The sequence below is a fragment of the Anguilla anguilla genome, chromosome 13 (genome assembly GCF_013347855.1).
Source record: "Anguilla anguilla isolate fAngAng1 chromosome 13, fAngAng1.pri, whole genome shotgun sequence".
Taxonomy (NCBI): domain Eukaryota; kingdom Metazoa; phylum Chordata; class Actinopteri; order Anguilliformes; family Anguillidae; genus Anguilla; species Anguilla anguilla.
Window position 1 is genome coordinate 30,396,510 of NC_049213.1, and position 27,710 is coordinate 30,424,219.

A 27,710-nucleotide genomic window follows, 5' to 3' on the forward strand; every position below is an offset into this window, starting at 1 on the left:
AGCGGCACAAACAGAGTGCATTCAACCAGTGCTGATGTGGGAGGATTACCCTGGCAACAGAACCCCCCGCCCCTCGGTGATGGTATTGCCCATTATACCCCCCCCCCCCCCCCCCCCACTTGGTGATGCTATTGCCCATTATACATTGCCTTGTAAGGCTGCTGGCCATAATCAGCACTCTCACAACAGGGAAATAATTCCGAACCACAGGGGTCCATCACTGCACATAGAATGATTGCTATCGATAGAAATGCCAACCGACCGCCCCTTTGAGTTTCCTCATTGTCTCTCTCAGCACATGGAGCTTCTCAGCCAGGCGCCAAATCGCAGAAACTGCCACCGTCCCCCAACCCCCCATCCCACACGCACGCAAATAATTCCTTTTGAATTAGGACAATAAATGTAATTACATTAGGAAATACTTTCACCCATGTGCATTCTTCTGATAATTATTCACTGGCTGTCAACCAAAATACCATAAAACTGAAATTTTGAGCATAACGTGTACATATATACCATGATACAATATCTGTTGTTTCAATAAATTTCTTCCTTGCCACTTTTCATCTAAATTCATTTCTGAATACTGTATTGAATTATTTTTGGACTATAAAAGGAACTTCGTGTTTTATGTGCCTGTATATGTGGAGGACATGACTGTGCTGGAGCTGAACCTGATCAAAATTAATTAGCTGCATGTCTAATAGGCCATGTAAAAAAAACACATGAAACAGATTGAGTAATAACATGGACATCTGTGTATTTTAACTTGGATATACACAACACTCCAACTGATAAATCAACACATACCGTATAGGGAAATAAAGAATTACAACAGCCTTGTTATTTATAGAAAGTTGTGCTTATATAGTTTCCAAAGTATGTTTTTTATTTTAAAACAAAGGATATTTCTCCTTTGTTTTTTTATGAGAAGTAATAACTTTGATTAATAAAATAGAATATAAAAATATTTTTATTCAATTTCTCACTGCCCCCAACACTTTAAATACAAATAAAACAACTGCATGCTTTAAAAAAAAAAAAAATTACCTGCATTTAAAGGCTAGCGATATATACTAAATAAAATACATTGCTTTGAATCTGCTCTACTCTTTAATGTAGAGTTCCTATTAGCATGCCACAGTTCTCACCACTAGACATTGGTTCCTTTGCCATAGCTTTGACAATAAGATATATGATAAAACATATTACATTGAGATTTTGACTGGCCTGCTTTAGGTTTCATAAACTTGTTGGAAGAGGGACACAGTCTACCTGTTCCATGTATAACCATACATCCAGATTTCATGCAGCGGAAATAAAATGGTAGCAGCATAAATCAGTTGAACAGCTCAACAAACAATCATTGTGACTGAAGGATAACACTGGTAGTTTTCATTTTTTCAGTATCATCATCAAACCCTACGAAAAGACCAAAGCCGATAATGTGTCTGCCCAACTTACCAACAATTTACCCTACAAAAAATCATTATCCATCTAGCCAATGCCAAATCACCAGAAAGCAGAGAACTCCATTGTCCAAAAAAAACAATTAAAACAAGTCAAAGAGACATACTGTTGCTTTAGTCAGAATAATTCTCCATTACAATGAACTAATTACTTTATAAACTTGCTTCAGTAAAAAAAGTACAAAGTGACAACGATTGCTTTTTTGGTATGTGGAAAGTAGTTCGGCATGGCACCAAAATACTGAAAAATAGTCCCCATTGAAATGAACAATTTGAAGTAAATTTGATAAAAACTACACTGGTCATGTTTTTTGCGATAACAGGTTGCATTTTCTGAAAATGAAAATATGTATTTCTGCACTGCATTCAATGACTTCAGCACACAACTGAAATGAATGACTTTCCTGGTTGAACGCTAAATTTGGTAGGAAAAAAGTACTGAGAAACGGACAGAAACATTTTCAGTTTAGGTATTTTCATATGACATGACATGCTGAATGATACTGAATAAATTAAAATTACCAGTATTATCCTTTAATAGGACATCAAGTATATGAAGCAGTATAAAGCAGTTTGTAAATGTTTACAGATAATACTCAGCTCACCCTCTCTATCTACTCAGTGTATAAAAATAAATTTCAACGTTAAAACGGCAGAATTTCTGCTGAGAATTCTGCGCGAGGCATTACAACGAATTCCTCCGCGCAAGCGGGGAAAGGTAGGTCCCCTCAGAGGAGCACAGCGCAGTGCCTTCCCTCGAGCTGTGGGACCCCCCATCAATCCTGTAAGAGATGGAGCTGTAGTAGACAAAGTTGGTGTGGCAGCCTGGGTGGTCGTGGTGCGAGAGGGCGGGGCTGTCGCAGGCGCCCAGCTGGTAGCAAACGCAGGGGCAGAGGGAGCGGAGGCGGGACTCCGCTTTCGGCGGGTGCAGCCGTTGGAGGTACAGCTGCTCCAGTTCCTGCTCCTGGTCCTCACTTGGCGAGGGGATGAGGTTGATGCAGCTCGCGCTCTCTTCCATGGGCAGGAAGAGCATGCTCCTGCTGCACTCGTCCTCGTCCGAACTGAGCCCCCCGTGCCTCCCCGAAGCTCCCCATGCCCGGCCCCGCCCTCTCTTGAACGACGCCCGCTCCGCGGCGTCGCGGCGCTCGTCCTCCGAGTTCATAGTGAGGAAGCGGAGCACCACCAGGTTGAGGAAGGCCCCGATGACCGTCAGGCCTACCAGGATGTACATGAAGCTGAAGGCCACATAGGACGTCTTCTCCTGCAGGTCCTCCTTCTTCTGCAGAGCCACAAAGTCCCCAAAGCCGATGGTAGTGAGGGTGATGAAGCAATAGTAGTATGCGTGGAAGAAGGTCCAGCCCTCATAGTAGGAGAAGGTGGCCGCCCCGATGCCCAGGGTACCAATACAGGACAGGAAACCCACCAGCACCATGTTTTCCATGGAGACCTCTGTCCGCCGCAATCCAAGGCTCTGTTTGGTCTTCCTCAGCAGGTAGCGAACGAAGGTGTTCATCCTCTCCCCCAGGCTTTGGAACATCACAAGCGTAAGGGGGATCCCTAGCGCAGCATAGAACATGCAGAACACCTTCCCACCATCTGTACCAGGTGCTGCATGGCCATAGCCTGCAAGATCACAGCATAGTCACACACAGTATTACAATCTGGTGTTTTCATCATCAGCATGTGCAAAAGTGCCTGATGCTTGGGGGAGCCGGATGGAAGGTACGGTTAAATGCAAACATACTGGACAGTGATGCAATTTGTGTTGCCATGGTTCTGTACTCCAGCACCTTGGACTTGAAATAAAACAATGAAATTTTGGTTGAAGTGAAGACTGTCAGTTTTAATTTGAGGGCATTTACATCCATATTTGGTGATCAGTGTAGGAATTGCAGCCATTTTCATACAGTCAGTCAACATGGACATCTTAGCAAAGAAACTTCCAGAAGCTACAGGCTGATCTCAGATCAGCTCTTGCTGATCAGCTGGTTGTAGTCGTCTGAGCAGGAGTGTAAACCAGACAAAGTTGCCTTTTTATTTAAATTGGGGGGAAGGGTTAAAACCTAGAGCCTGAAGTGTACAGAAACTTCTCCTCAGATCCAATCAAATGCCTCAAAGGTTATTGGACGGCTCTTCACCTTGCAGCAGGACAATCACCCCAAACATACTGCTAAAGCCACAGAGGAGTTTTTGGGGCCAAAATGTGGAATGCTCTTGACTGACCAGTCCTTAATCCAAATGAACATGCGTTTCATTTGTTGAAGACAAGACTTAAAGAAATGCCAAAGAAACTAACAGGAAATGAAGATGGCAGCAGTATAGGCCTGGCAGAACATCCCCAGGGAAGATGCCCAGCATCTGGTGATGTCTATTGGTCACAGACTTCAGGCAGTCATTGAATGCAAAGTATTTGCAACAAAGTGCAAAATATAACAACTTTATTTCAGATTATGTTCATTTGTCCAGTTACTTTTGCTCCCCTAAGATGGGGGTACTATGTATAAAAGCGCTGCCTACATGGATCACCAATATGGATGTAATTACTCTCAGATTAAACCGAGCAATCTGCACTTTAACCTCATATTCATTGTTTTATTGCAAATTCAATAAGCTGAAGTACAGAAAACTAAATTTGTGCCACTGTCCCAGTATTTGTACATTTAGCTGTATATTCACACATTTATCTTCTAATTTGAAATTCAACCCCAGTTATTGTGTATTATTACAATCTATTCGCGTACACGTTTCAAACGACACATACACACATATATATAATAGCCTATATAATATTATGAATTCAAATATATCACTAAACAGAGAAAAGAACACAGTGGGAAAACTTAAATATTCTCAAACCTAAGAATGCCAATGTTACTAGTCTTTTACCATCTTACTCAAACCAAATCAGTATCTTCAGAAATCAAACTTGCCTATCGTCGTTATGACGGTGATGGCAAAGTAGAAGGATCCGGCGAATTTCCACTGCCTCCCGGCGCGATGGGGCTCAGCTTGCAAAACCACACGCTCTATTTCGCGATAGTCGTCATCTGAAAAGCCGTATTTGTTCTTAACGTCGTTGCGTTTCTCTTCCAGTATTCTCTTCCTTGAGTTTTCGGATTCCGACTCCAGCGCGTCGAAAACGGCAGCCCCAACGAGCAGGTAGGAAAACATGCACAGGATCAGAGAGAAGGTTCGAATGTTCTGCTTCTTCATCTTCGCACGCGGCGAAATAGAATGGGGAAGGATTGTGGGCAGCCGCGGTGAAATGCTAGTGCAACTCACCACATGACTGATGTTCACACTAGCACATAAGGGAAGCCATTTAATTCAGAACTTTAAAAAAAGAATATATGACGTACAGCTTGTTAATTACAACATTCCGAGGAATACTTAAGGTGCTGGAATGTCCGTAAAGAAATTCCGTCGCAGTTTTTATTTGATGTTGATACTGGCAGTTATGTATTTAACGTGCAAGTAAAGCCTATGCAACTGTGCCGATTGTTGCATTCTACGCTCCTTAAAAAAGACTGAATTCAATATCCAATATTGAAATCAACCGCACGAACATGTTTTCTGTTGTCCTTATCAAATGCGACTGCAGTTCCGTTTAATTATACCTACATCTGAATGTTACCTTGCTCAAAACGTAGCCTACAACAAAAGTGTTTCACCTGTGGATATAACCTCCAACATTAAGATTGCAACGCCTCCTCAGACAGTCTCCTCGTCACCAATAAACGCCTCCGTCTTCTTCAGTCATTCTTACATGGATTTATGTCTCAGACATTTTAACCAACCCAGTTTGTTTAATTTTTGTTTCCTTCAACCAACCGTGTCTGTCTTGTTGCAGCACTATAACCGGAGGCCAAGTGCTTGGTTATCTCGGCTGCAGCGCGGTCTCAGTTTAAATTGGTTACGGAAGCCGAGTTCTGTGCATCTCTGACATGGACCAGACTGCTTCATGTCAGAAGCAGAACATAGGATATATATAGCCCTTAAATCCCCGACAGTGATTTGCCTCCAAACTGCCGCTTTTACAAGGAGAGCTCATACGCCGGTTCACTTTTCATAGCAGCAAGAAAAAATGATAAGCAGTCTCTACGGCTATTTAATTGGCAATATAGGCCTACTAGTCTGACAGCATACGGATAAACATATATGGATAACGCGAATGCTACTGTAAAAAGGAGGTGGAAGTGGGGAAATACAAACAAATAATTATGTGTATCGGCCATTAATTAGCTTGCATGCAATAGGCTACCTTCTGGTAAGAAACAGATTAACTGTAAGAAATTATTTATTAATGTATCCATAAATGAGACGTTAATTATTAATACGTTAATTACAAGCCTACATTTCCATATTTTCTCTACTATGCAAATTACGTGTTATTGATCACCGTTTTAATCCTAAAACCACCACATACAGTTTCAAAGAGGCCATACAAAAATGACAAAACGGTTTTTTATAAAGCGCGTAGAGCCTGGCGCCAAATCGTGTCACCTGCACGAGCCGCTGGCCGTGGTACTGATTGCTTTCTCCAGTGGAGCTTCAGCGGGGTGCAGCTAATGCTGTCCATTGTTCCCATAGTCTGCTCTTTACAATAAAGGGGAGCGATTTTGGATTTAATCCTTTACATTATGTAAAGGATGAAATGAAAACATTATTGCTTCTCGAGGAACATTCACTCTAAAAGTATTGTGAATGTTCAGTTACATATTCATGCCTGCTTTTGTTTCCTGTTTAATCAGCAGAGAGAGAGAGAGAGAGAAAGAGAGAGAGAAGTGTTTGGGGGAATTGTGGAAACAGCTGGCCTTTTCACATTCAACTATCTTGATTGCTTTGCCTTTTGAAGCATGCATGGAAAGAATATTCACAATTCACTTCGATATTGGATCATTCTGACGGATGACCCATGCCGGGCAGAGCTGACCTTTATGAAGCACACTGTACCAGACTAGTCAATGGAACATTTGTCATTTGCAGAGTCACTTTTTCAGAGAAATAGGGCAACCAATCACGGCCGCATGTTTCAAGATATCTTTTTATTCACTTAAAATGAACAGAAATGTATTGAAATTTAATTTCTGGGATCATTTTTAAGCACATCCTTTTCTTCAAAACAAGAAGAATGCAATCTAAAAAAATAAGATTATTCATAACACACGTGTATGTGTGTGTATATTCTCCCTTACTCTCTCTCCTTTGTGAATGGAACAATTATTCATTTTGCCAAAGGTTTGTAATATTTGTACACATACCAATAGTTCATTCATTTTGTCAACGTTACTAATCAACGTCACCGATCAGTCAGGGTATGGAGAGGAAAAGATTGTTCGGAGTGAAAAGATAGGCCACCACTGTGATGCTCCTCCATGAAAGCTGAGAGATGAGAGGATGTTTCAGTTGCTGCCGTGGAGGGGCCGCGGGCGTGACATAAATGAAGCTGAACTTTACCGGCAGTGCAAGCAGCTGGTGGGACCCCATTAAGGGAAAGGGCAGAGGAAGAACCCTCTCAGGGATTTGAGACTCTTATCCACAGGTGTCAAACTCCAGCCCTTGAGGGTCTGCTGGTTTTTGGGGTGTTTCGGCACCATTGCCTCATTTCAGTCACTGATTGGCTAAAGGATCCACAGACCTCGTTCTCAACGCCTTAATTAGCAGCTGATTGAAGTAAAACCACAAAAACCTGCACGCACTGCGGCCCCCTGGGAATTCAGTTTGACACCCCCTGCTCTAATCTGTCACGGCTCTGGTTCCTGACCACGAAATGCCCCGTTTTAGTTCTCACCCTGTTCCTTTGATTTCCCTGTGTTTAGTGTCTCGTGGCTGCTAATGGTGTGTTGTATTTAATGATAGATTTCTCACATTCTGCATATCTGCTCGTTTCCTGCCATTGTTTGCATGTCTCACCGTGTATTTCAGTTCCTGGTTTTTTCAGTTTGGTTTTTGTACTCTTGCATGTTTGCTAGTTCCCCATGTACAGTACTTCCTGTTGCCTTGTTGCGGTTTTTGCTTTTGCTGTTTAAAGACAGTAAAGACTTATTTTACCTACCTCTGCCTGCGCATTGGTCTCTGCACCTGGGTCCTAATCCTTTTTGTGAGCCCTGACATTGATCTTTTGCAGAGGACTTTTGCCACAAACTAAAATGTTCAGTGTTAATTCAACTCTGACCAAGTACATCCGAGTCCAGTTGGCACCATATGTACTCTGTAAGAGTTGATTAAACATTTTACCGTGCATGCATTACTGCTCACATGCAGCCAACTAAATCCCTGGATCCGATCAACATGTTTCTTTCCGTGGCTGACCATGTGCACTGTTGTACAACAGGGTGGCCAGAACATTACTGTACCATGTTAAGTATATGGTAGCAGGCTGTGTATCTGTTAAATATTACGGTGTTTCGCAGTAAACAATACAATTATTTACATTTCAGCTGTTTACAATTTCATACCTTTGCTATTTTATAGCCTGAAAAATTCCGTTTTTACAGTGTGGGACTTCCTCAAACAATGTCAAACAATACCACATGCTTGGTATTCATTGAATAAATTATTCTCATATTAGCCATACCACCCTGTGATCATCTCCTACTGATGGACAAAGCCAAGTGGGCTGAGGTTAGAACACCGATGTGAGACATGGGGTGCCTTCCAACTGCTTATTTTTCTCCTTTCCTGGTCTCCTTTCCTAGTATGGAAGGCCAAACGGGTAAAAAAAATGTGAAATTGACATCTGAAATCATGCATTGTCAATTTGGGTGCATTCCAATCGCTTACTTTTCCTTGCCTCCACACTAGGAAAGGAGGCAAGGAAAGGAAGCGAGGTGGTAATAAAAAATAAAAAAAGCAGTTGGAGCAACCCTGGGCAAGCTATCTCTCTGCTGGGAGAGCTATTAGTGGGCCAGTCCCAATACTGCAAAGACAGCAACACCGTACAACAGAATACATGCTTATGGTTTTGTCAACAAAATGAGTTGCTGACTGAGCCGGACCACAGACAAAAGATGAAATAGATCATTTAAAAACAAAAAAAAAAGGATAGGTTGCAAATATTAAGGGAATCATATACCCACTAAACCTAAACACAAGCCAGCATGTTTGGCAGCTAATGGACACAAAATTACAAAATTGTACATCAGTCCATAAGAGACTATGGAACATCACGCTCTCAAGTGGATAATGTAACTTAATGTTACTCTACTATTACCCATAATACAGCACACCTCTCTGGCATTTTTTATGCCGTTTTCATTCAAGGTTCCCTGATTTACTGATTTAGTATGGATAAGTAGCGGCCTTCAGATGATGACTCCCCAGAACTTCAGCAAGTTCAGCAGTCTCGGTTTCTGAAGCTGTTGCCAAATGCTTCAAAACGCATTACACATCAAAACATATTCAAAACATATTGACATCTTGTTAATAGTAGAAACCTTTCAATTCTGCCTGCAATGATCACAATATATTTCCTGCATTTTAAAATGTTAATTTCATAATGGACACATATAGCTCACACTTGCTGCAGATTCTAATATTTATAGGAATCTCTTCTTACCTAGAAATAAATTCACAAGGTGACTCCTAATTGCAACTTGTCCTTTGTGGTGTACTTGCTTTTCATAAAATGAAAATTGTAATTATAATTTCATTATTAATATTGCAAGTCTATTATCAAGAAAACAATGTGTGCAGGTAGAAGCAGTGCAATCATTCCATGTATAATGTGTGCCTTGCAACTGGTGTGAGGCAGGGCTGGGGCTGGACACTGCTCAAGTGGTGGGCAGACAGGACAAAACAGAAAGTTTGGCTTACCGGTTTTATTTGTCCAAAACACCAAAGTAGTAAAGGCCACACAAAAAGGCCAATCTGGCAACCAAACCCTTCAAAGGAAGAGTAATAACAAAAATCATCCAAAAACTGGCATCAATCCATCACACTGTTAATAGCCCAGCTCCCAAACACATCTAAAAAAAAAAAAAAGAAAAAAGCAGCATACCCTTAGGCCTGGGAGCTAGGCCTCTTATAGAGCCCATAATTAGGTAATGGGGCTGCAGCTGGTGTGATTACAATGAACCACAGCTGCGGCCAGACCTGTCTGTAAGGCCGATGCTGCCCCCTGGAGGACAGCACCCCAGTTCCTTTCCTGCCATCACACTGGTTACTGTACAGACAGTTTGTAGTATTCTGTCAAAATACTGTTGTAGTACCAAGACAAGAATGTACTGGATCACATCATCCCAGCTGTGACACAAGAATATTTTTTTATGAATTTCTTTTTTTAATTCAATATACCTTAGTGCATCTGTTCAGAAGGATTTTTATTTTTTTATTCCTGTCTTATTTTGTTTCATTGATAATACTAAAGTAAACATACTGAAATGTAATTTGGAAAAAAAAATACTGTGTTTCTGTGGATGCATGAAATGTTAACACTTGATTCAATATCATAATTTTTCATATGTATGTTTTAAAACTCTGAGTCATACAACAATAAAAATGAAGGGTAAAATGCACTGCAATAAATTATAACGAAAATGTGAAATCTAAAGATGACAATGTCATCAAGGCATAAAAGCATACATCTATTGCACAAATACATGTCAGTCCTGTCAGAAGAGCTACAATCTACTACAAAGCATTAGTATTCAAGGTATTTATTGACATATATCAATATAGAATAATCAGTAACAAAAAGTTCCTGATTCAGACTAGAATCTGTCACTTTGTAATGCCAGAGAGTGACAGAAAGAAAAACAGCACACACATACTTGTTCATAATATACTTCATGGATTTACATTTCATAATAATGTGAATTAATGGTGAAAAATGAAACCTAGAGTGATCGCTAATTGGCAGGTGACTTCGACCAGATAAGTAGAATTTTCTTTTTTTTTCTTTTTTGTCTAAGCACTGTTATTACCACAGCATGGTATCCAAAATCTGTGAAACAGCACAGGAAAAGAACTCACCACTGCAGACGTTTGATATGGGTTTTAATTCAAAGAGAAATATACACACCCAGATGTGATTGGTGTAGTCACCACTGTATGCAGGAGGTTGGCACATCCTGCTGGTTTCCACAGTAACCAAAGATTAAAATAGCAGCTAAGAGTCGGGGGATGTTGGAGAAAAGGCACTCCCCCATAATGGAAGAGAAATGCATTTTCTGTTCTCTGAAATGCCAGACACATAAGACAAATATTAGCCAATTAATGTCTGGGGAAAAAAAGAAAAAAGGTCCTCTAAGCAGAATCAAATTACAAACTCATTGTTTCTTGCTCTGGTGTGCAGCAGTCAGACAGATACACTGCAGGCCTAGCTTTCTGTCTGCTGTCCTCTCACAGTGGACTGAACGTTTTCACAGTTTCACAACCTTACATCATCAATTTAACAAAATCAAAAATCTGCTTCTCCTTCTCCCAGAAGCAAAAAGCATTTAAGTCACAGTGTTACTGAAATTAATGCCTTTTGGACTACACTGAAAATGGCTAACTTGTAAATCATAAAATGAAGACAGAAAAAATACTAAGTTGTACACAAGGTGTGGGTCAACCAAAGGGCAGAAAAATCTTATGTAATCAAAGTTTCCTGTATATATATATATATATATATATATATATACACTCACCGGCCACTTCATTAGGTGACAGGAGTGGCACCCGGTGTGGTCTTCTGCTGCTGTAGCCCATCTGCTTCAAGGTTTGACGTGGTGTGCGTTCAGAGATGCTCTTCTGCATACCTCGGTTGTAACGAGTGGTTATTTGAGTTACTGTTGCTGTTTCTATCAGCTCGAACCAGTCTGGCCATTCTCCTCTGACCTCTGCCTTCAACAAGGCATTTTCGCCCAGAGAACTGCCACTCACGCAATATTTTCTCTTTTCGGACCATTCCCTGTAAACCCTAGAGATGGTTGTGCGTGAAAATCCCAGTAGTAGATCAGCAGTTTCTGAAATATTCAAACCAGCCCATCTGGCACCAACAACCATGCCACATTCAAAGTCACTTAAATCACCTTTCTTCCTCATTCTTATGCTTGGTTTGAACTTCAGCAGATCGTGTTGACCATGTCTACATGCCTAAATTCATTGAGTTGCTGCCACGCGATTGGCTGATTAGATATTTGCGTTAACGGGTGCAGGTTACAGTTGAACAGGTGTACCTGATGTACTGGCCGGTGAGTGTATATATAATATACATAATGCAGGACTGTAATTCTGTTAGTTTTCCTTTTACTCAAATGGGGAAAATTACATGGAGGAGGTAAACTCTGCATACATTCACAGCTTTACAACAATACCTAAATTTGCATCAAGGATATGCAGGTTTTCTAGTATGAATTTATGCATGGCTATAACTCAATGATATCCTATGAACTTTTTCCCTTTATGAATGGATTTGGGTGTGGGTGGCGAGATTAGATGGGATAGAGAGATTAAATGGGAATTAATTTGCAATTAATTGTAAAATATCATTGCAAGCTGGGGAGCAATTCCCTTTTCATTCTTTAATGAGAATCCATAAAATTCTGCGGTAGACTCAGTTCTCCTTTGTGATGGCATGTGGCCAAGGTCACACTTCTTGCATGGTTTGCAAATTCTTCTTGCAAATTTCTCTCAAACACTGATGTACATGTCTAAGCAAATACTTAGATCCTGATGCCTTTAGTATATGATGACATCACTAACATTGTTGTGTTGCTTAGGATAAATATACTAAACTCTTGAGATCTGGATTTGATCAACATTTTAATTTCACCTTACAAATTATATCAATTGTTATTTATTATTCGCAATTATTATGGATGTACTTTGGATGTATTCAGAATTTGTATTTTGGTTACTGGTTAGCATAGTTAACTTTTAAGTATTACTGCTTTAGTGAGGCATCTGTACTCACTTGGTTAGCCAAGTTTGAAAGTATTGCTCATATGTATCAGACAAGGACGCTTGTGTCCACCTACATTACAAGACGCACCCGGTGCCATAAGAATGCAATGTAAATGTAATGTAAAACAGTAAATTCCCTTAATTGCCTTTACACATAACATATATGAAAAGGGAATGTAAGCTATTGCAGCCGGTTTCCTTAATTAAATCAAAATCAAAATAAAATTTTAAAAAACCATATACCAACACACATATTTTTTCGACACATATAATGTACAGTCTCCCTCTACAGTGAAGGCCACCCCTTCACACAGATGCAAAGCAACATTTTCAGTGTTGTTAAGAAGAAGACCATGGGCACACATCCCACATGGTTTCTTACAGCTGCAGCGCATAAACTTCCTGTTCAGTATTGCTATATAATAATACAGCTTCTGTGGCTGAGCGGTGAAGCACACATTCAGCGATCATTCTGGCTCAAGTCCTCTTGATCCATGTGTGAAATGTGTTTCCTGTCTGGTGTTCGTAAACACAATGTGCCATCTCATTTCACAGTACAGCTCTCAGGTGATGTCACTAAGGCCACCGTATCACTGTATACTGTAAAACAGAATTTATGACCACATACGATATTGCATTTTCCAACATGGCCACCTTTCCAGAATACACGATGGTGACTGCAACTATAATAGCCAGCCCCTAAAGGGCTGTTTTATATTATTGCCTTCATGTCCTTATAACGGGAATGTGCATTGCTACTTCTAAATGAAACACTTAAGTACAGTAGATATACAGAAATTTAGTAACAGAACACATTACGCAGGAGTAAGATCAGGGCAAAACTTCTACTTCAAAAGAAAAAAGAAAGATTACACAGAATTCACAAGATGACAATAACAATGTAAAAGCTGTTGAAGCAAAACAACGCCTGAAAAGATTTTTTGCTCCAAAACATTTGCGCCAGCATTCTTTCAGTCTCCATATTGCCATCTACAGGTAGTTCTGCGAACACGCGCATATTATGCGTCATGGTTTTGAGTTGGCCAACAGCCTGCCTTGAAACTTTTATTCAGTTTCAAAAAATGTTTACTGTGCGGAATGAAGCTATTTCTGAATACTTCGAATACTCTGAATACTATTTTTGAATATTCTATATCCTCTAAATGTATAGTCAATTGTTTTTTAAATTTTTATTTGTTTGTTTTTCTTTGTTTTTCTCCGTCGTAATGGTGCAATCCGTGGTGCCAAATGTTCAATTATACTTAGATTATAGCAGTCGAAGCCATGTTAATATTGGCTTCCAGTGACGCCAGTTAAGCCTGCATTGCAATTTAGGTATACATAAAGTTTCGGCCTAAATATTTTTCACGACAGAATGCTTAAAATACAATGAAACACGTCTTAAGTATGATACGCTATATTCCCCCTCAGCATTACCTTTCGGAAAACAACCCGACAGCAAACTCGCAAAAAAGGGTTACAAAGCTTAGTTAATAATAATAATAATAATAATAATAATAATAAAGCAGTTTCTGTCCGTCAACTGAGTTTCACTTTCATTTCCACGAAGTCAACTAGTCAAACATCACGTTATCGAAAACTTTCGGTTTCAATTCAAAGAAACTGATTACAATACATTAATAATCAGGCTACTCCGTTCCAGTAGCGAACTGAAACGGATTAAGGGGCTATTTTACATTCCTGCAGCCTAGTTGTCCTCGGTTCGCACCAGGGTGGTCTCCTTCATGATGGAAGAAGACGATTTGGTGTGCGAGTATGATTCGACCTGGGAGGAAACAGGCAGCGATTCCGAAGGGAAAAACTCACGGTGGAACACTCGCTATAGAGTTCGTGCCTTCTTGTGTATTTTTGTTATAATTTTATTTTTAAACAATGTATTTGATTCGCCTTACTTGTATCTTGTAGCCTACACAGTCTAGTAAAATAACTCATTTGTGAGAAAGTAGGCTTCTTTTTGACTGTTGTTAGTTGGCTGGCTCGTGACGACGGTAGATCCGCATTACTTTATAAAGCGGCAATACGTGCATACCGAAGGTCACTGGAATAACTACAGAACACAGGTCCGATAAGATATATAAGCCATGAACATCAGGTCTAGTTCACGTAGTAAGGATAGGCTAAGTCAGTAAAGCTATGGCAAGTTAAACTTGAAGTGAGACATGATTACAAGAAATATAAACAGCTACAATATGAAGACAATAGCACGAGTGCAACACAAAAGTGGTAGAATAAGATACAAGTGATATAAAACACTGATCTGGGATTCTGACCAGCGGACGAGTAGCCCTAGTGTTAAGAGGTAATCTGAAGAGATTCTTCAGTACACGACGGAAACTTGGGAGTGACCGAGTGGTTTGTAAAGGAAGCAGCGATTACTTTTAATGGCAGGCTAGACATCCCAATATGCACGCATCTGTTATAATTAGGTTAGCGTGTTTTTCGGTGTTTGGTAGCGTGGACCGCCAAATGATGCGACGACCAGTAGCCTAATAGTTATTGTATGATTGATTATCAAGGTTTTCGTTCTCAATGGCTACAGGCTTTTCCTGGCCCAAAGCAAAATTCATTACATTGAAGGTCATAGTGATAGACATTGACGGCATTTTATGCTTTTAGTGAAATATGCACAAATTGCCATATGGAATAAGAGTTCACAAAGTTTTTTCCATGATGGGCAACTAAAACGGTGGTACAAAATAATGCAAAGGTGGTGGTTCATGCAAATGTTCACTGTTTACGCTGGGTACTTTTTTTTGTCGTGAATGACACCCTGAGCTTCCTCTTCTCTTTGTGTACTGTACATTGTTGCAGATTTTAAAGGAATATTGGTATCCGAGTTTGAACAAAGTGACATAAAGACATCAGTGAATACTTATCAATTAAGTCACTTTCAATTTAATATTTAAAAAAATATATATAATTCCGAAGACCTCTAAATAATTTATTTTTGCATTAGTTATTTATACAGGAGTAGAGAAAAAGCAACAGAACAATAACTAATCAATGAGGAGTGAAAATTTTTACAAGTGCCAAATTGTTGTAATGACATGCCTTTTTCCAGGGGAGAAGAAACCTTCGAGCTGCCAAGGACATGCAAACCTATCGACACGGATATCCAGTAAGGCCATGGGTTCCTCCTAAATATAACACAACCAAATAATTAACTAATTGGACCAATTAAGCCAGAGCAATACTTTGGAACAAAAACTTGTGCACACAGGCTATTGAGAATTTTAGATCTGTGTTCCTGTTCAGTATTCCTTTGTACATGAAGTCAGTGTGTGTACACATCCTATAGGTTTAAGCTTTTGAAGATTCATAGAGGTGACCTACTGTTTTCTTAACAGGAGGAGTACCAATCACGGTATTGGAATCATCATACAGTAAGTTTTTTTTTCTACACTTAATTAGCAAACAGAAATCTTTATGTCAGACACATGAATATTGAATCGGGACATTTGCCTGGCTCATAGAAGCTCTTTCCCCCTGCTTGTTTCTCCAGGATCTGGACGAGGAGGAGCAAATGGTTAATCTCCAGTTCTACCGTAATGAAATTCCCTCATCGCCTGACAGTATGTCACTCCATAGAATTTTTATGAATTAGCTGAATGCAAGTATGCTGTCCGGTGAGCTGACAACATTTTCCTTCTTTTTTTCTACAGACATGAAAATCACAGAATTTCACAAGCATTGGAAAGGAGACTATGATAGACTTGAATATGTCCATTCCTACATTCAGTGGTAAGACCCAGTGTTTATCACAACCCGGAACATAGGACCTAACATTATATACTTCAGTAAAAAGACCTCTGCAGCCCATCCAGAATCCTGCCATGCATCTGATCTACAACCTCCCCATATTCAGCCATGTCACTCCCCTTTTCATCGCCCTCCACTCCACTGCCTGCCGGTGTCAGCGCGCATCAGATTCAAAACGTTGGTGCTAGCCTATCAAGCAGCTAAAGGGACAGTTCTGCTGTAACTTCAAGCGATTGTTAGACCCTACATACGTACCAGACCCCTCCGTTCTGCTACGTCTGGGCATCTGACACAACCCTCCCAGCACAACTGGACTTCCAGGTCAGGTCTCCTGTTTGTTCTGGCCCCCCAGTGGTGGGATGAGCTTCCCACTGCAGTCAGAATGGCAGAAACCCTGCCAGAATTCCAACAGGCTGAAGACTCATCTCTTCAGATTGCACCGTGGCTTCCATGACCCCCTTAGATCAACTTTCTTTTCCTTTGTTTCTTTTTTGGATTTACGTTTGAATACGTGTTATAGCTGGGCAAAGATTTTCTTTCTAGTGGTACTTTCTTTAGTTACAATACAAATTGTTGTTTGTTAGGTTAACATTACACGTATTAATGGGCCTCTATGCCTTCCTGGTGATGTCACATTTTTGAGAGTTACACTGATGTCCACCTCTTCTGTATACCAGCCTGAGCATCTCCTAAGTGCAATGCAATGTGTAAAAAAAAAAAAAAGTAGTTTAAGTACTGCACTGGTGCTTTGATTCCTTTTGAACTCAACAGCATATGTATTTCTCAGGTTGTTTCCACTGCAAGAAGCTGGAATGAATTATCGTGCCAAGGAACTTACTAAAAAGGAGATAGAGGTAGGCTTTATTAACAAAAGATGTCAGAAAATGATGGCATATTGGTGATATAATTGGTGATATGAGAAAAACAAGTGAAAACATTTTTAAAATAATTGCTGGAGTTTAATTACTTTAAGTAGTGAAGTGTGGCACACAGCCTGCCCACACCTTGTGCTTTTGCACTCTTTATTGTCCCCACAGGAGTTTTGTAAAGATGAGGAAGCAAAGAAGAGGCTGGTAAAATCCTATGAGCTGATGTTGGACTTCTATGGCATACGGCTAGTCGACAAATCCACAGGAAGGGTAGAACGTTCAGAAAAGTGGGAGGAAAGATTTGACAACCTCAACCGGTCAGTTTGTTCATGTAATTCAACTGCAGCAACTGATTTTGACTTATGGCCATACCTTATTTAACTAACTGTTCAATTCATTTCAATTTTACCATAACAAAGACCCGTTATAAAATATGAACAATTGGCCAAGACCACGCCTGAACCCCCCCAAAATCCAACAAGTGAGGTGCAAAAAAAAATTGTCCAGTGGGGGAAAAACACTCAAACAGTGGTGATAAAAACTCCCTGGTGGAAAGAAATCATGTGAAAAACCCAGATAGAGGGGGAGCCCATCTCTGCTGGCCAGCCCTGCATCAGTAGTTTGATAGGATACTGTAAATGCGAAAAACTATCCCAATGGCTATCCCAATATTATAATCCGGATGCTAAATTATAATGAAAAGGAAAACTCCACCAGCCCTTATGGCCCTGATATAATGTCGTTGGTAGGTGAGAGACGTACATCTATAAAACAAGTAACAAATATGTATGATATTAAAGTAACTGGCTATTTTGAATTATGCACTTTTTAGTGCCTAAAATGCACCAGCCACTAATGTCACAAAATCAGTGATTAAAAATCTGACTATGGGAATCTGGAAAAATCATCAGTGGAGGCATTTTGTAACAAATTCATTATGTTATCTATTTTTTTTTTTATTTTTTTTTTTAGAAACACACACAACAACCTGCGGATTACCCGGATCGTGAAGAGTTTAGGGGAGCTGGGGTTCAAGCACTACCAAGCCCCCCTGGTTAAATTCTTCTTAGAGGAGACTCTGATTCATGATAACTTGAAAAATGTGAAACAGAGTGTAATGGACTACTTCCTCTTTGCTGTCCTTGACAAGGATGAACGCAGAAAGCTGATTGAGTACGCCTTCAGGCATTACGAGCCCAAATGTGAGTTTGTGTGGTGCCCAAAAAAGATTCAACTGTTGTGGGAACAGAAAGATGTGGATGAGCAAGACCAAGAAAAAGGTGGCCAATCAGATGGATCTGGGTGTGACAAGAAAAATGAGGCAAATCTAACTGAAGACCACTCTGAAACTTCAAAGGCTTTTCAGTGTCAGGCACCATCAGTCGACCCACTGCAAGAAAGGTCCTCAGTTGAACAGCCACCTCCAGTTAACAAGGAAATAAACCAACCCAACTTACCACATTCAGGCAGTCTGAATGGGGACAGTCCATTAGAAGGACACATGCCGGGGCCAGGAGTTGAACACAGTTGTCAAACCACCGTCAGTCTACCACTGCAAGACTTAGTCATACAAGAATCTGCACAAGAAGAAGGGAGTGAGGCAAAGACAGAGAGCAGCAGGGTGCCTGCTGAGAAGCAGTCTGACAGCGATGACATTGAGAATAACTCGACGGCAGATGACACACCAGCAGCAGAGCAGGAATCACCACCGGAGAAGCAAAACAAGAAGGAAATGATGAGATTGGCTGAAAATCCCAATGACAGTGATTTTGCAGAGGAGGTGCCTGACCCAGCTAGAAAAAAAGATGGTCCCTCAGTTAGCAGTAACCCAGTTAAAGATGACGATGTCACTCATGAAATAGATTCTCAGCTATCCAAGAGTTCAGAGAATCCCACAGCTGTGGGAGGAGCGAAAGAGAGTCTCAACAGCATAGGTGAAGATAGAGAGAGCAAAGGGACAGAGAGTCGTGAACCTGCAGATGCAGCTGAGAACAATCTCAGACCCATCGGAGTGAATGAAAGTCACCAACTTCAGGCTGAGGGTGTAGAAAGTTACAAACTTGAGGGTGGAGCACTCGAGAGTCCTGGACCAAAAGGAGGAGTGGAAGATAGTGTCAGCCTGGAAGGAGCTATGAACCTCTGCAAGCCTGAAGATGTACCCATTATCAGTTACCTGCCTGAAGGTGGAATGAGCGAGGGTCCAAGACCCGATGTTGGAGCAGACGAGGATCAAAGACCAGAAGGTGCAGTGGAAGACACGGCTTCTGGTAATGATGCTGGGAATGTGTCATCTAATCCTGATGATGTGAAGGCCAGTGACGATGCCATGATATGCAGAGACCAGGAAATGGAGACTGATGAGGACTCCGAGATGGAATTGCAATGAGCCATGTAAAACAGATATCTGTGAGTGAAGCACACCATAGATTCCACACTAAAACCTTTGCACATAAGAAAAATGTTCAAGTTCTGGTAAAAGAAGAAGCTGTTTTCAAGCCAAAAGAAAAACCTTGCATCTCAGCAAATGCCAAAAAGTCTTCCTGAAGCAATAGTATAGCAGTGGTACCCAAAATCAGTCCTGGGGAGCCATTGTATATGCTGGTTTTCTTCCCAACCACAAGCGCAATCCAAGAATTCTAACAAGCTGCTAATTATTCTTAATTAGATGGTTGTCATGTTCAGAGTGATTATTTACCCTCTTAAATCACATTATGTCAGAAATAGCCATGCATGTCATCAAGAATAAAAGTCACATGATCACATTGTGCCACACTGCAATCAATTACAGTGCGGTGAAAAAGCATTTTCCCCTGCCTGATTTCCTGTCATTGCGTATTTCTCACACTTAATGGTTTCAGATCTTTAGACATAATGTAATATTAGACAAAGAGAAACTGAGTAAACACAAAACATTTTTTTAAGTATCATTTCACGTATTAAATGAAAAAAAGTTATTAAACACCCATATCACCCATGTCAAAAAGATCAGAAACCATCCACTGTGACAAATATGCAGTAATAGAGGGAATCAGGAAGGGGGCAAATTATCTGACATAATTATGCTGACATATTGTAACGTGACTTAAAATGGTGAAGAATCTCTCTAAACATGAAAAGCGCCTAGTTAAGAGAAATTAACATTTTAAAATTCTGGGATTTTTATTGTGGTTTTTACAAACTCTTTCTTTTAGACTCAGGGTTGCTCTGCAATAAAATGAAATTATAGTTGGGTGGGATTAATAAAAATAATCACTGGGCAGTACCAGAAGAGCAGATAGTCTGAAATGTAAGTGTCACTGCTTATTGTACGTTACTTGTTTCATAAAACAAAAATACTGCCCTCTGTTACTTATACTTGTTGACAGTTTGAATTTTAGTCACAGAGAATGTTATCAGGAATAACTTAAGTTTAGAAACTTAAGAAAAAGATCATTAAGAAAACATCACAAATTTGAAGAATGTACATTTGTGTTGTTTGAAAATTTGTACTATCCTGTAACTGAGTGCACATCTGTTCTTTGGATTTTTCTGTCTGTAGTTTCTTAGTTTTTGATTGTGATTTTGCTGAATCTGTCTTCTTTGTGTTGTTGGGTTGACTTGATTATTAGATTGTCAAATTAATTTAAGTTGGTTGTCTTTGTCTGTTACATACAGATGCCAAATATTGATTCACTAAACAATTACAACTAAACAATAAACAATTAAATTGATGAGCATGGAGTGTGCCCCTGGAATTGAGGAATAATCTCAACTGCCTGTTTATGTTAACAAAGACACATGGCAAATATCAATATCAAATCAAGATATTTAAACAAGCAAAACAAGCATAACATGCAATACATTATAGTACTTGTTCAAACAGCACACACCACTGCTGCAACTGTGAGAGATAATTCATTTTCAGAAAATAATTTTTCAATCCTATAGGGAAGGCATAAGAATAGATAGTGTTATTTTGAGAAGGAACAGTCCTTTTTATTTTTGAACACTGACACAAGAAATCCTGGCCGAGCACCGCACATGCTTTTGTTTTCTGCATGTGCATCCACCTGTAAACATATCATTATTGATGAAGTGAAGTTTTGTGTACAAAGAAACTACTAAATAGTTCCAATCATGGAAATCCCCCACAAATATAAACCATTTCAAGTTGCTACTGAAGAATTCTCTAATAAACGAGTGTAATTTTTAAAACCAAAAGTCATTCTTCTCTAAATACTGGGGCAGTAAACTGAAGTCACACATCAGCAAACCAGTGAAATTTTATTGAAAGTAATAGGAAGATACAAACTTCACAGAAATATTAAGAACCCATGTCAGTTAACGATTCCTTATGCTGTCCATTCAAAAGCAGCAATCTCAAGTAATAAATAAAAAGCTCAGTATACTATTTACAACTGTAAACCATATCTAATATTTTAATTAACCAAAAATCGCAATTGTGAAACATTTACTGCCACATAGGACAAATACCCACTGAATCTGGTCTGCATTATTTTAAATGCACATAACATGTAACATAGAATAAGATGCATATGACTATATATAATGTTTTTTGTTATGGAATTCCACCCACATTGTAGCACATTTGCTTGATATGTTCACCTGTTTCTGTAAAACAATGGATACACTCACAGGGTTTGTCTGTTTAATATTGCCGAATTGTAATGAGAAAAAAATTATCTGCTTCCAGTAACACAGCAGCTGCAGTATAGAGTAATTTTTTTCTACAAATACCTTTCAGAAAGTATATTAGAATGTTTCTTTTTAATCTAACGGGTTTGTTTTGATCAAGTGAACCATGAGACCAACAACGGTATCACCGAGCAAAATTAGCACACAAAATAAATATTTTTTTCTTTTTTAAAAATGAATAAAAAATAAATAATATCCTGAGGTTGACTGCATGGTTGCTGCTCAATTAAACATCTCAGACATGCACAGAACTTAAGACAGCTTAGGCGGAATATTCAAGCCATGACCATATTATATTCCGGCTCACTGTATTATGTGGCTAAAAAACTCTAGTTATCTGAATTTAAAAGCTCCAATGCAGTTACAAACCAAATACTCATTTTAAGGTCATTAATATAAAACATATGATTGCAGCAACATTCTTAAGTGCTCTGGAGAAACACTGGAGAAATAAGAGTAGTAGTGAATTTTGTGGTTTGCCTAATCAGTTTTATCAGCCTCTCTGACATACATTTCTACAGGTGTTACAAGCCATTTTAAAAGGAGACAGGTGCTTTCTGCGGGCAAACTAAATACAAAAAAGGTTCTCTATTCGGCAGTTACATTTTACTGGCAACAGTGTTTCCTCCAGATAAAATAAGTGACATTAGATATGATAATGTCATGTCATATTTGTTCAGGTTGATTTATTAATGGTCAGCAGGTGCAATGCATGCTGGGTTCACAGTCTCTTTCAGCCCAGAAAACTGGTCGCCCACTGTGGCAAGCTTGATGCGCTTCCCTGTCTTACCACAGAAAGTGTTCTGAAACTCCTGAAAAGAAGAATGTCAGGTATCAATCATCAGGTGCACGGGCATTCATTTAATTCTCAATTGCACTTTGTCCTTACTTAGTGATGCAAAGTGTTGACCTTTTCCGTATTTTTACACACACACACACACACACACACACACACACACACACACACACACACACAAATATAAATTACAACAAGCATACAAAAAGAATACATGGCATGCTACACCCAAAGTTCCAATATTCTTGTACCTTAAATGGTGATTGGTATTTCTGCTACCATAGCTACGATTAAGAAACAAACAAAGTATTTCAGGCAAAGGCGACAAACACTGTAGGTCATCTGCTGATTATTGGCTGAGACGCAGCCATCAAAATCTTCCAAAGCAAACAGGAACTTTTCTGCTCCTGCTGTGATGCACATAAGGACACTATTTTTCTGGCATCTATAACTATGATGCCAAATCCTGTGTGTTGCGTCTGGTCTGCGAAGTGCAAAATGGTTGCAGGAAGCAAGTTTCTGAATGCATTTCATTTGTCTCATTGGGTCACTTGCATCATTACCTTCAATTTCAGCAAGCTAGCTGGCTAGTTAAGGGTAGCAATTAAATGTCCATTAGGGCTGATATTGTTTTTTGAACTATGATTTCCAGATCCTCGGAATAAAATACTTAATTTATCACTAGTGTTGCAATGTATTTTGCTCTTGTACTACTGTTAATTTATGACAAGTAGAACTACATTTTAAAATATGGTTTGCATGGTGATTTATAAGTGTTTTGAAACACTCACCCCTGACCGCCCCACCGCCCCCCCTACCCCCCATAATTATTAGTATAATAATAACACCTTTCACAGATTGCAAAGTGCTTCAGAATGCATTGGGGAGGGAGGTGGGGGTAACTCACCATTTTGAGACTGTCCCCATGGATCTCCTTGATGTATTTGAGAAAGGCGGTGGTCCACTGCAGGGTGGTGGCCTTGTCCGTGTCTCGGTTGCAAAACGGCACCAGCATGTTCAGCTCATCACAGCAGATACGAATCCTCCGCCTGAGAAGCAGAAAGAGCAAGTAAGAAGATCAAGGTCCTGCGGATAACACTGCAGACTACCATCCAACCCTGACTCTGAAGGCCCACCTATCATTTCTAATGTTCATAACTCTAATTGATGCCATGTGTGCTTTAAACTGTGCTGCTTATACTTGTTTGAAGGCTTAAATCACGGCCAAAGTTTAATCTAGCATCCGTGCACTTTGTCACTGCTTACACTTGAAATATGAACAATATGCTGTGAGACTGATTGCAGAGGCCTACCAGAATCCACAAAGCTAGAGCCCATTTTCTGTTATGACCTGACTTTATAATCTGGAGCTGTAGAGACTTTGCTCCTTTACAGAGCCTCTGAAATGGTGTGTGTCTGTCTGAGAGACTGCATGTGCAGGTGTGAGATCGTATGCATGTGAATGCAGCCTTTGTGTATAGGTGACAGAAGTCATAAGTGTATCTCTGTGTTTCAGAGTTTCATCTGCTTAGGATGTGTTTTTGCAAGAAAAGAAGCTGACCGTGGATATGATAAAAAAATTCTTCTTGCATAGCTATTAATGAGAAATAGAAAACCTTGTCTTGTTTCTCTTATTTTGAAGGTCAGTATTCTGTTATTTTCCACTGCTAAGAGTCTTCCCCCTTAGGAGGGGAAAATAACTGCTGTAATCATCTGAGTTCAATGAACTTGCCTTGTCAAAAGTATAGTTCCCCAATGGCCGTTTGAATAAATTGCTTTGTCTCAAATAATCATCTCTTCAACCTATATCTAATGTTATAAAGATATGTAATGTAATGTAATATGACATTTAGCTAGAGCAGATAAAAAACTAGCTCATAAACTCACTTTTAAAGCAAACAAGCTAGCCAGTTTAGTAACCATTTTGTGTAATATTGACTAAAGAATACAGTCAATGAATCAACTGGCATTTAAAAACACACAACCTATAGGTTGTTGGGTGGCTGGCTAGCCAACATTTTCCTTTTTTTCAGAAATAAAAAAGGAAATAAGTTCATATAATAAGTGAAATACACAGAGCAGAGCAGCATGTAAGATTAATGGGGTGCCACTAGCTTATTTGCTATGCTAGTCTAGTCAGCATTTCTCTTTAGCACACCAATTTATGTTTTTGTTTTTTTGACACCTCTCAAAACGTCAAAGCTTTAATAATGAAAGCTGTGGAAAACACACTGCTTTTAGTTCCATAAGCATGCTACCTGCAAAGTCATGTTATTTGTAGAGTGACATGTACTGGTGTAATTAAAAATGCCCTTTAAACCCTTGTGTAACCATGCCATGTGTCCGAATCATTAATTAGTTACCAGTTTGTTTAAAACAGAAATGTGCATGGAAATGTTCTGAAAGGTAATGCAACCTTTCATTGGTGTAAGTGAATGCACCTGAGGCACTGTAGTTACCTGCGATCTCGCTCCATAATGTTGTGTCTCTCCCTCCTTTGTGAATTCTCACCAGCCTCCTCGGGCTTCAAGCTGGCCTTGTGGCCGATGCCCACCACTGCGTTCTGGATGTCATTGAGGGCGTGGCGCTGAGGGCATGTCTGCCTCCTCCTGCCCCGCCCACGTCTGGCAGGGGGCATAGGTTTCCTCAGCTCCTCTCCTTCAATGAAGATGGATGAATGAAAGAAAATAGAGTCCAGAGTACGTACAATTTAGACAGATTTGTTGACTAAACTAAAGCCAGTTCATATAAAATGTTTATTTGTAAGACCTGGTGTTCTGGAATCTACTTCCTGCCAAACATATTCCTGATAAAGTGCAAATATTAATGAGCTGACTGTAAATGCACTTTAAAGGGCACTTACTTCCCTCCATCTTAATCCAAACTTCGGATTCAATAGCCTGCTTGTTCTCATCGCACAGCGCTGTCTTTTCCAACCCTGCATCCTGCTGGTAACTGAAGCTGAAGTTTCGGGGCATGATCAGATCCTGGTGCTTTGCAGATTCCAGAATATGGGAGATGGATCCAATACCCTGACGATACGATAGATCCAGTTACGGTTATATACACCAAAGGCAGTGTACTGACCTAGTTACTTTTGTTGCCATTGATTCGCGGTCCCTAACTTACCACCTGCGCTTGAGGCAAACCGACCATTGAGTTGCACACGTTCCTTCCGTATACCGGATAAGGAAACTCCACCTGCCGCGGCACTGCAGGTTTAGGCCGGCCAAGCTTCAGACATTTGCTTGCCTGTGGCTGCACAGCAACGCCGAATAACTCCGTGGGATGATGGAGTTTTGAGAAAACGCTGAAGAAAACAAATCTGCTAGTAAGAATGCAAAACTATATGACAGGCAAACAAACTTATGGACAACGTTAAAAATTGAAATTTGCATCTCCTAAATTAGCGATATAACTAGCATTACCATCTAGAAATTGGCTTATAGTGTCATCCATGTGTACCCCCTGCAATGTCTACTTAGCTAACTTAGCTGCTTCCATGACAAACGCCAGCTGGCGAGAAACTTCATCAAGAGAACGTAGCTAGGTTGCTTAGCCGAAATAAATACAGTTAACGTTACCTTGCGCTAGCTGCACATATCAAGTTAAATCTTAGTTAACTGTCTAGATAGCTAGCTAACATGATTTGACGTTAGCACCTGCTCAGAGCTGTAGGTTGGTCATGAAGGGAGTCCTGTTGTCGGGAGACTTCGCACGGGCTGCAGTTAAACCGCTTCTCCAAACGCACTCGGGCGGCAGGATTAAGTCTCGTCTCAGAAGCCACTCTGTGCTCGCTGGTCTCCATCACGTTTCTGACTTTTGCCAATACAGGTCCGGGGACTTCTCCACATGTAGTCGGTGTCCGCTCCGGCAAGTGGACAGGCTCGCCCATCAGAATCATTTTAATCTCCTGGAAATCACTTTGCTGGTCTGAACTCAATAGGTACTGTGATTCCGATGATGGGGCATTCGACTGACCCACGGCGGGACTGGGAGTTTTGGTCGCGTACTCGACTTCACTGTGCGGATCAGCACTTGGAAACACTGTTTGAATGGCCGCCGGACTGCTTACGGGGTAGCCTGAATTTAATCTGGCGTCTCCCGACCCTTCCTGCTCCGCTGACTGTGCCTCAATTTGCGAATAGATGATATGCTGGAGATGTGTGTACTCCACGTCTGTCATCTCCACCAAATTCAGTTCCGAAACAGAGTTGAGAACCATCCCCTGATCTGAGCACGGGGCACTTGACACAGTGCACTCGTGGCTCACGGTTACTTCGACCGGGACTGCAGTGTACAACCCTGGTGGGGACGACCCAGGCTCAATTTTACAGGTCACTGACATAGCTAGCGAACGAAGTGGCTAATTATTGCAGACTATAAACTAAGGCGCTGAACGACAAGATAATGTGTGCCAGTTAACGTTTCACTTGCGGTAGTCGCCTAGCTAACTTATATATAAAGCGGTAGTATGTTACACAAAAAATCAAAAACGTTAAACAGGTTAATGATTGATCTGATTAACTTAATGTAGTATTTAGCTACTAGACAGCTAACAAATTTTACCCTTTCACGGCGTTTCAGTCACGAGCTTTCAGAGTTTCGCGCTCTTGGAAAACAGCCTCGCGATTTTATTCACCACAGCATTCCAAGTTTAGCCGAAAACCAGTCAATCTTGGAAATCACACTTTGATAAAAAGCAGTAGATTAAATATGAGATGTGGAACTGCCAGTACGCCTGGATAGTTTAATAATTCGTTTTTTTTTTTTAATAGAAACGATTTTGAGTTTACCAGTTACTAAAAGCTAATTATCGTCAGTAAATAGATTAGCTAATTTACCCTTCTGACTACAATATCAGCGTTTGTTAATTTACTCCTTACCAAGTTTTCAAATTTAATTGACAGAAAATAAAAACAATTACTAAAGGAAACAACTATTTTAAAAAACAATGATTATTAAAGAGATTTGCGATTCAAGGTGTCAATGCGCCTATCTCTCCCAAAGATCCGATGTCTTCACATAAAATTCACCAACTGTCACCAGGTTGACAGCCCAGTGACGTCATCACGTCGATGCAAAAAAAAAAAAAGGTGGGAGTGGCAGCGATGGTAAGTAAATAAAAAAAATAAAAAATAAAAAAAACATAGATAACTCCTTGTATCCCATTTTGCAAAAGTGTGTAAGGTGTACTTTTATACAATCTAT

General features: G+C 40.1%; 3 protein-coding genes across 5 annotated transcripts; 1 reads left to right on the forward strand and 2 right to left on the reverse strand.

Annotated features, from left to right (window-relative positions):
* Positions 1-1,035: 1,035 nt before the first annotated feature.
* Positions 1,036-6,079, reverse strand: LOC118211388 (potassium channel subfamily K member 15-like). Its single transcript, XM_035388565.1, has 2 exons — positions 4,400-6,079; positions 1,036-3,092 (listed from the first exon to the last, which is right to left on the reverse strand). Exons 1-2 carry the CDS (start codon positions 4,680-4,682, stop codon positions 2,155-2,157), a joined length of 1,221 nt encoding a protein of 406 aa, XP_035244456.1. The 5' UTR covers positions 4,683-6,079; the 3' UTR covers positions 1,036-2,154.
* On the forward strand, positions 4,501-20,719 carry LOC118211386 (opioid growth factor receptor-like protein 1). 2 transcript variants are annotated; one of them, XM_035388561.1, is made up of 8 exons: positions 4,501-4,628; positions 15,442-15,498; positions 15,728-15,763; positions 15,883-15,952; positions 16,043-16,121; positions 16,927-16,993; positions 17,177-17,325; positions 17,981-20,718. In XM_035388561.1, exons 2-8 carry the CDS (start codon positions 15,472-15,474, stop codon positions 19,392-19,394), a joined length of 1,842 nt encoding a protein of 613 aa, XP_035244452.1. In that variant the 5' UTR covers positions 4,501-4,628; positions 15,442-15,471; the 3' UTR covers positions 19,395-20,718. The 2 variants fall into 2 exon arrangements, with proteins under 2 accessions (XP_035244452.1, XP_035244451.1); XM_035388560.1 differs by lacking the exon at positions 4,501-4,628 and adding an exon at positions 13,875-14,206 and having other exon boundaries at positions 17,981-20,719.
* A 533-nt stretch (positions 20,720-21,252) lies between these two features.
* On the reverse strand, positions 21,253-27,525 carry LOC118211387 (transcription factor-like 5 protein). Of its 2 annotated transcripts, XM_035388563.1 has the most exons (7): positions 26,162-27,525; positions 25,629-25,809; positions 25,363-25,531; positions 24,959-25,157; positions 23,407-23,548; positions 22,751-22,783; positions 22,403-22,515 (listed from the first exon to the last, which is right to left on the reverse strand). In XM_035388563.1, the coding sequence occupies exons 1-6, from the start codon at positions 26,845-26,847 to the stop codon at positions 22,775-22,777; spliced, it is 1,386 nt and encodes a 461-aa protein (XP_035244454.1). In that variant the 5' UTR covers positions 26,848-27,525; the 3' UTR covers positions 22,403-22,515; positions 22,751-22,774. The 2 variants fall into 2 exon arrangements, with proteins under 2 accessions (XP_035244453.1, XP_035244454.1); XM_035388562.1 differs by lacking the exon at positions 22,751-22,783 and having other exon boundaries at positions 21,253-22,515.
* Between the last annotated feature and the right edge of the window lie 185 nt (positions 27,526-27,710).

Excerpts from the sequence above, each read along its gene's own strand:
- LOC118211388 (XM_035388565.1), bottom strand. The coding sequence starts at position 4,682 with ATGAAGAAGCAGAACATTCGAACCTTCTCTCTGATCCTGTGCATGTTT. Across the intron at positions 3,093-4,399 it reads CACCGTCATAACGACGATAG|GCTATGGCCATGCAGCACCT; the intron begins GCAAGTTTGATT and ends GTGATCTTGCAG.
- LOC118211386 (XM_035388560.1), top strand. The coding sequence starts at position 14,105 with ATGATGGAAGAAGACGATTTGGTGTGCGAGTATGATTCGACCTGGGAG. Across the intron at positions 14,207-15,441 it reads GGTGGAACACTCGCTATAGA|GGGAGAAGAAACCTTCGAGC; the intron begins GTTCGTGCCTTC and ends GCCTTTTTCCAG. Across the intron at positions 16,994-17,176 it reads TTACTAAAAAGGAGATAGAG|GAGTTTTGTAAAGATGAGGA; the intron begins GTAGGCTTTATT and ends TTGTCCCCACAG.
- LOC118211387 (XM_035388562.1), bottom strand. The coding sequence starts at position 26,847 with ATGTCAGTGACCTGTAAAATTGAGCCTGGGTCGTCCCCACCAGGGTTG. Across the intron at positions 25,810-26,161 it reads CAACCTACAGCTCTGAGCAG|CGTTTTCTCAAAACTCCATC; the intron begins GTGCTAACGTCA and ends TGTTTTCTTCAG. Across the intron at positions 22,516-23,406 it reads ATGGGGACAGTCTCAAAATG|GAGTTTCAGAACACTTTCTG; the intron begins GTGAGTTACCCC and ends TCTTCTTTTCAG.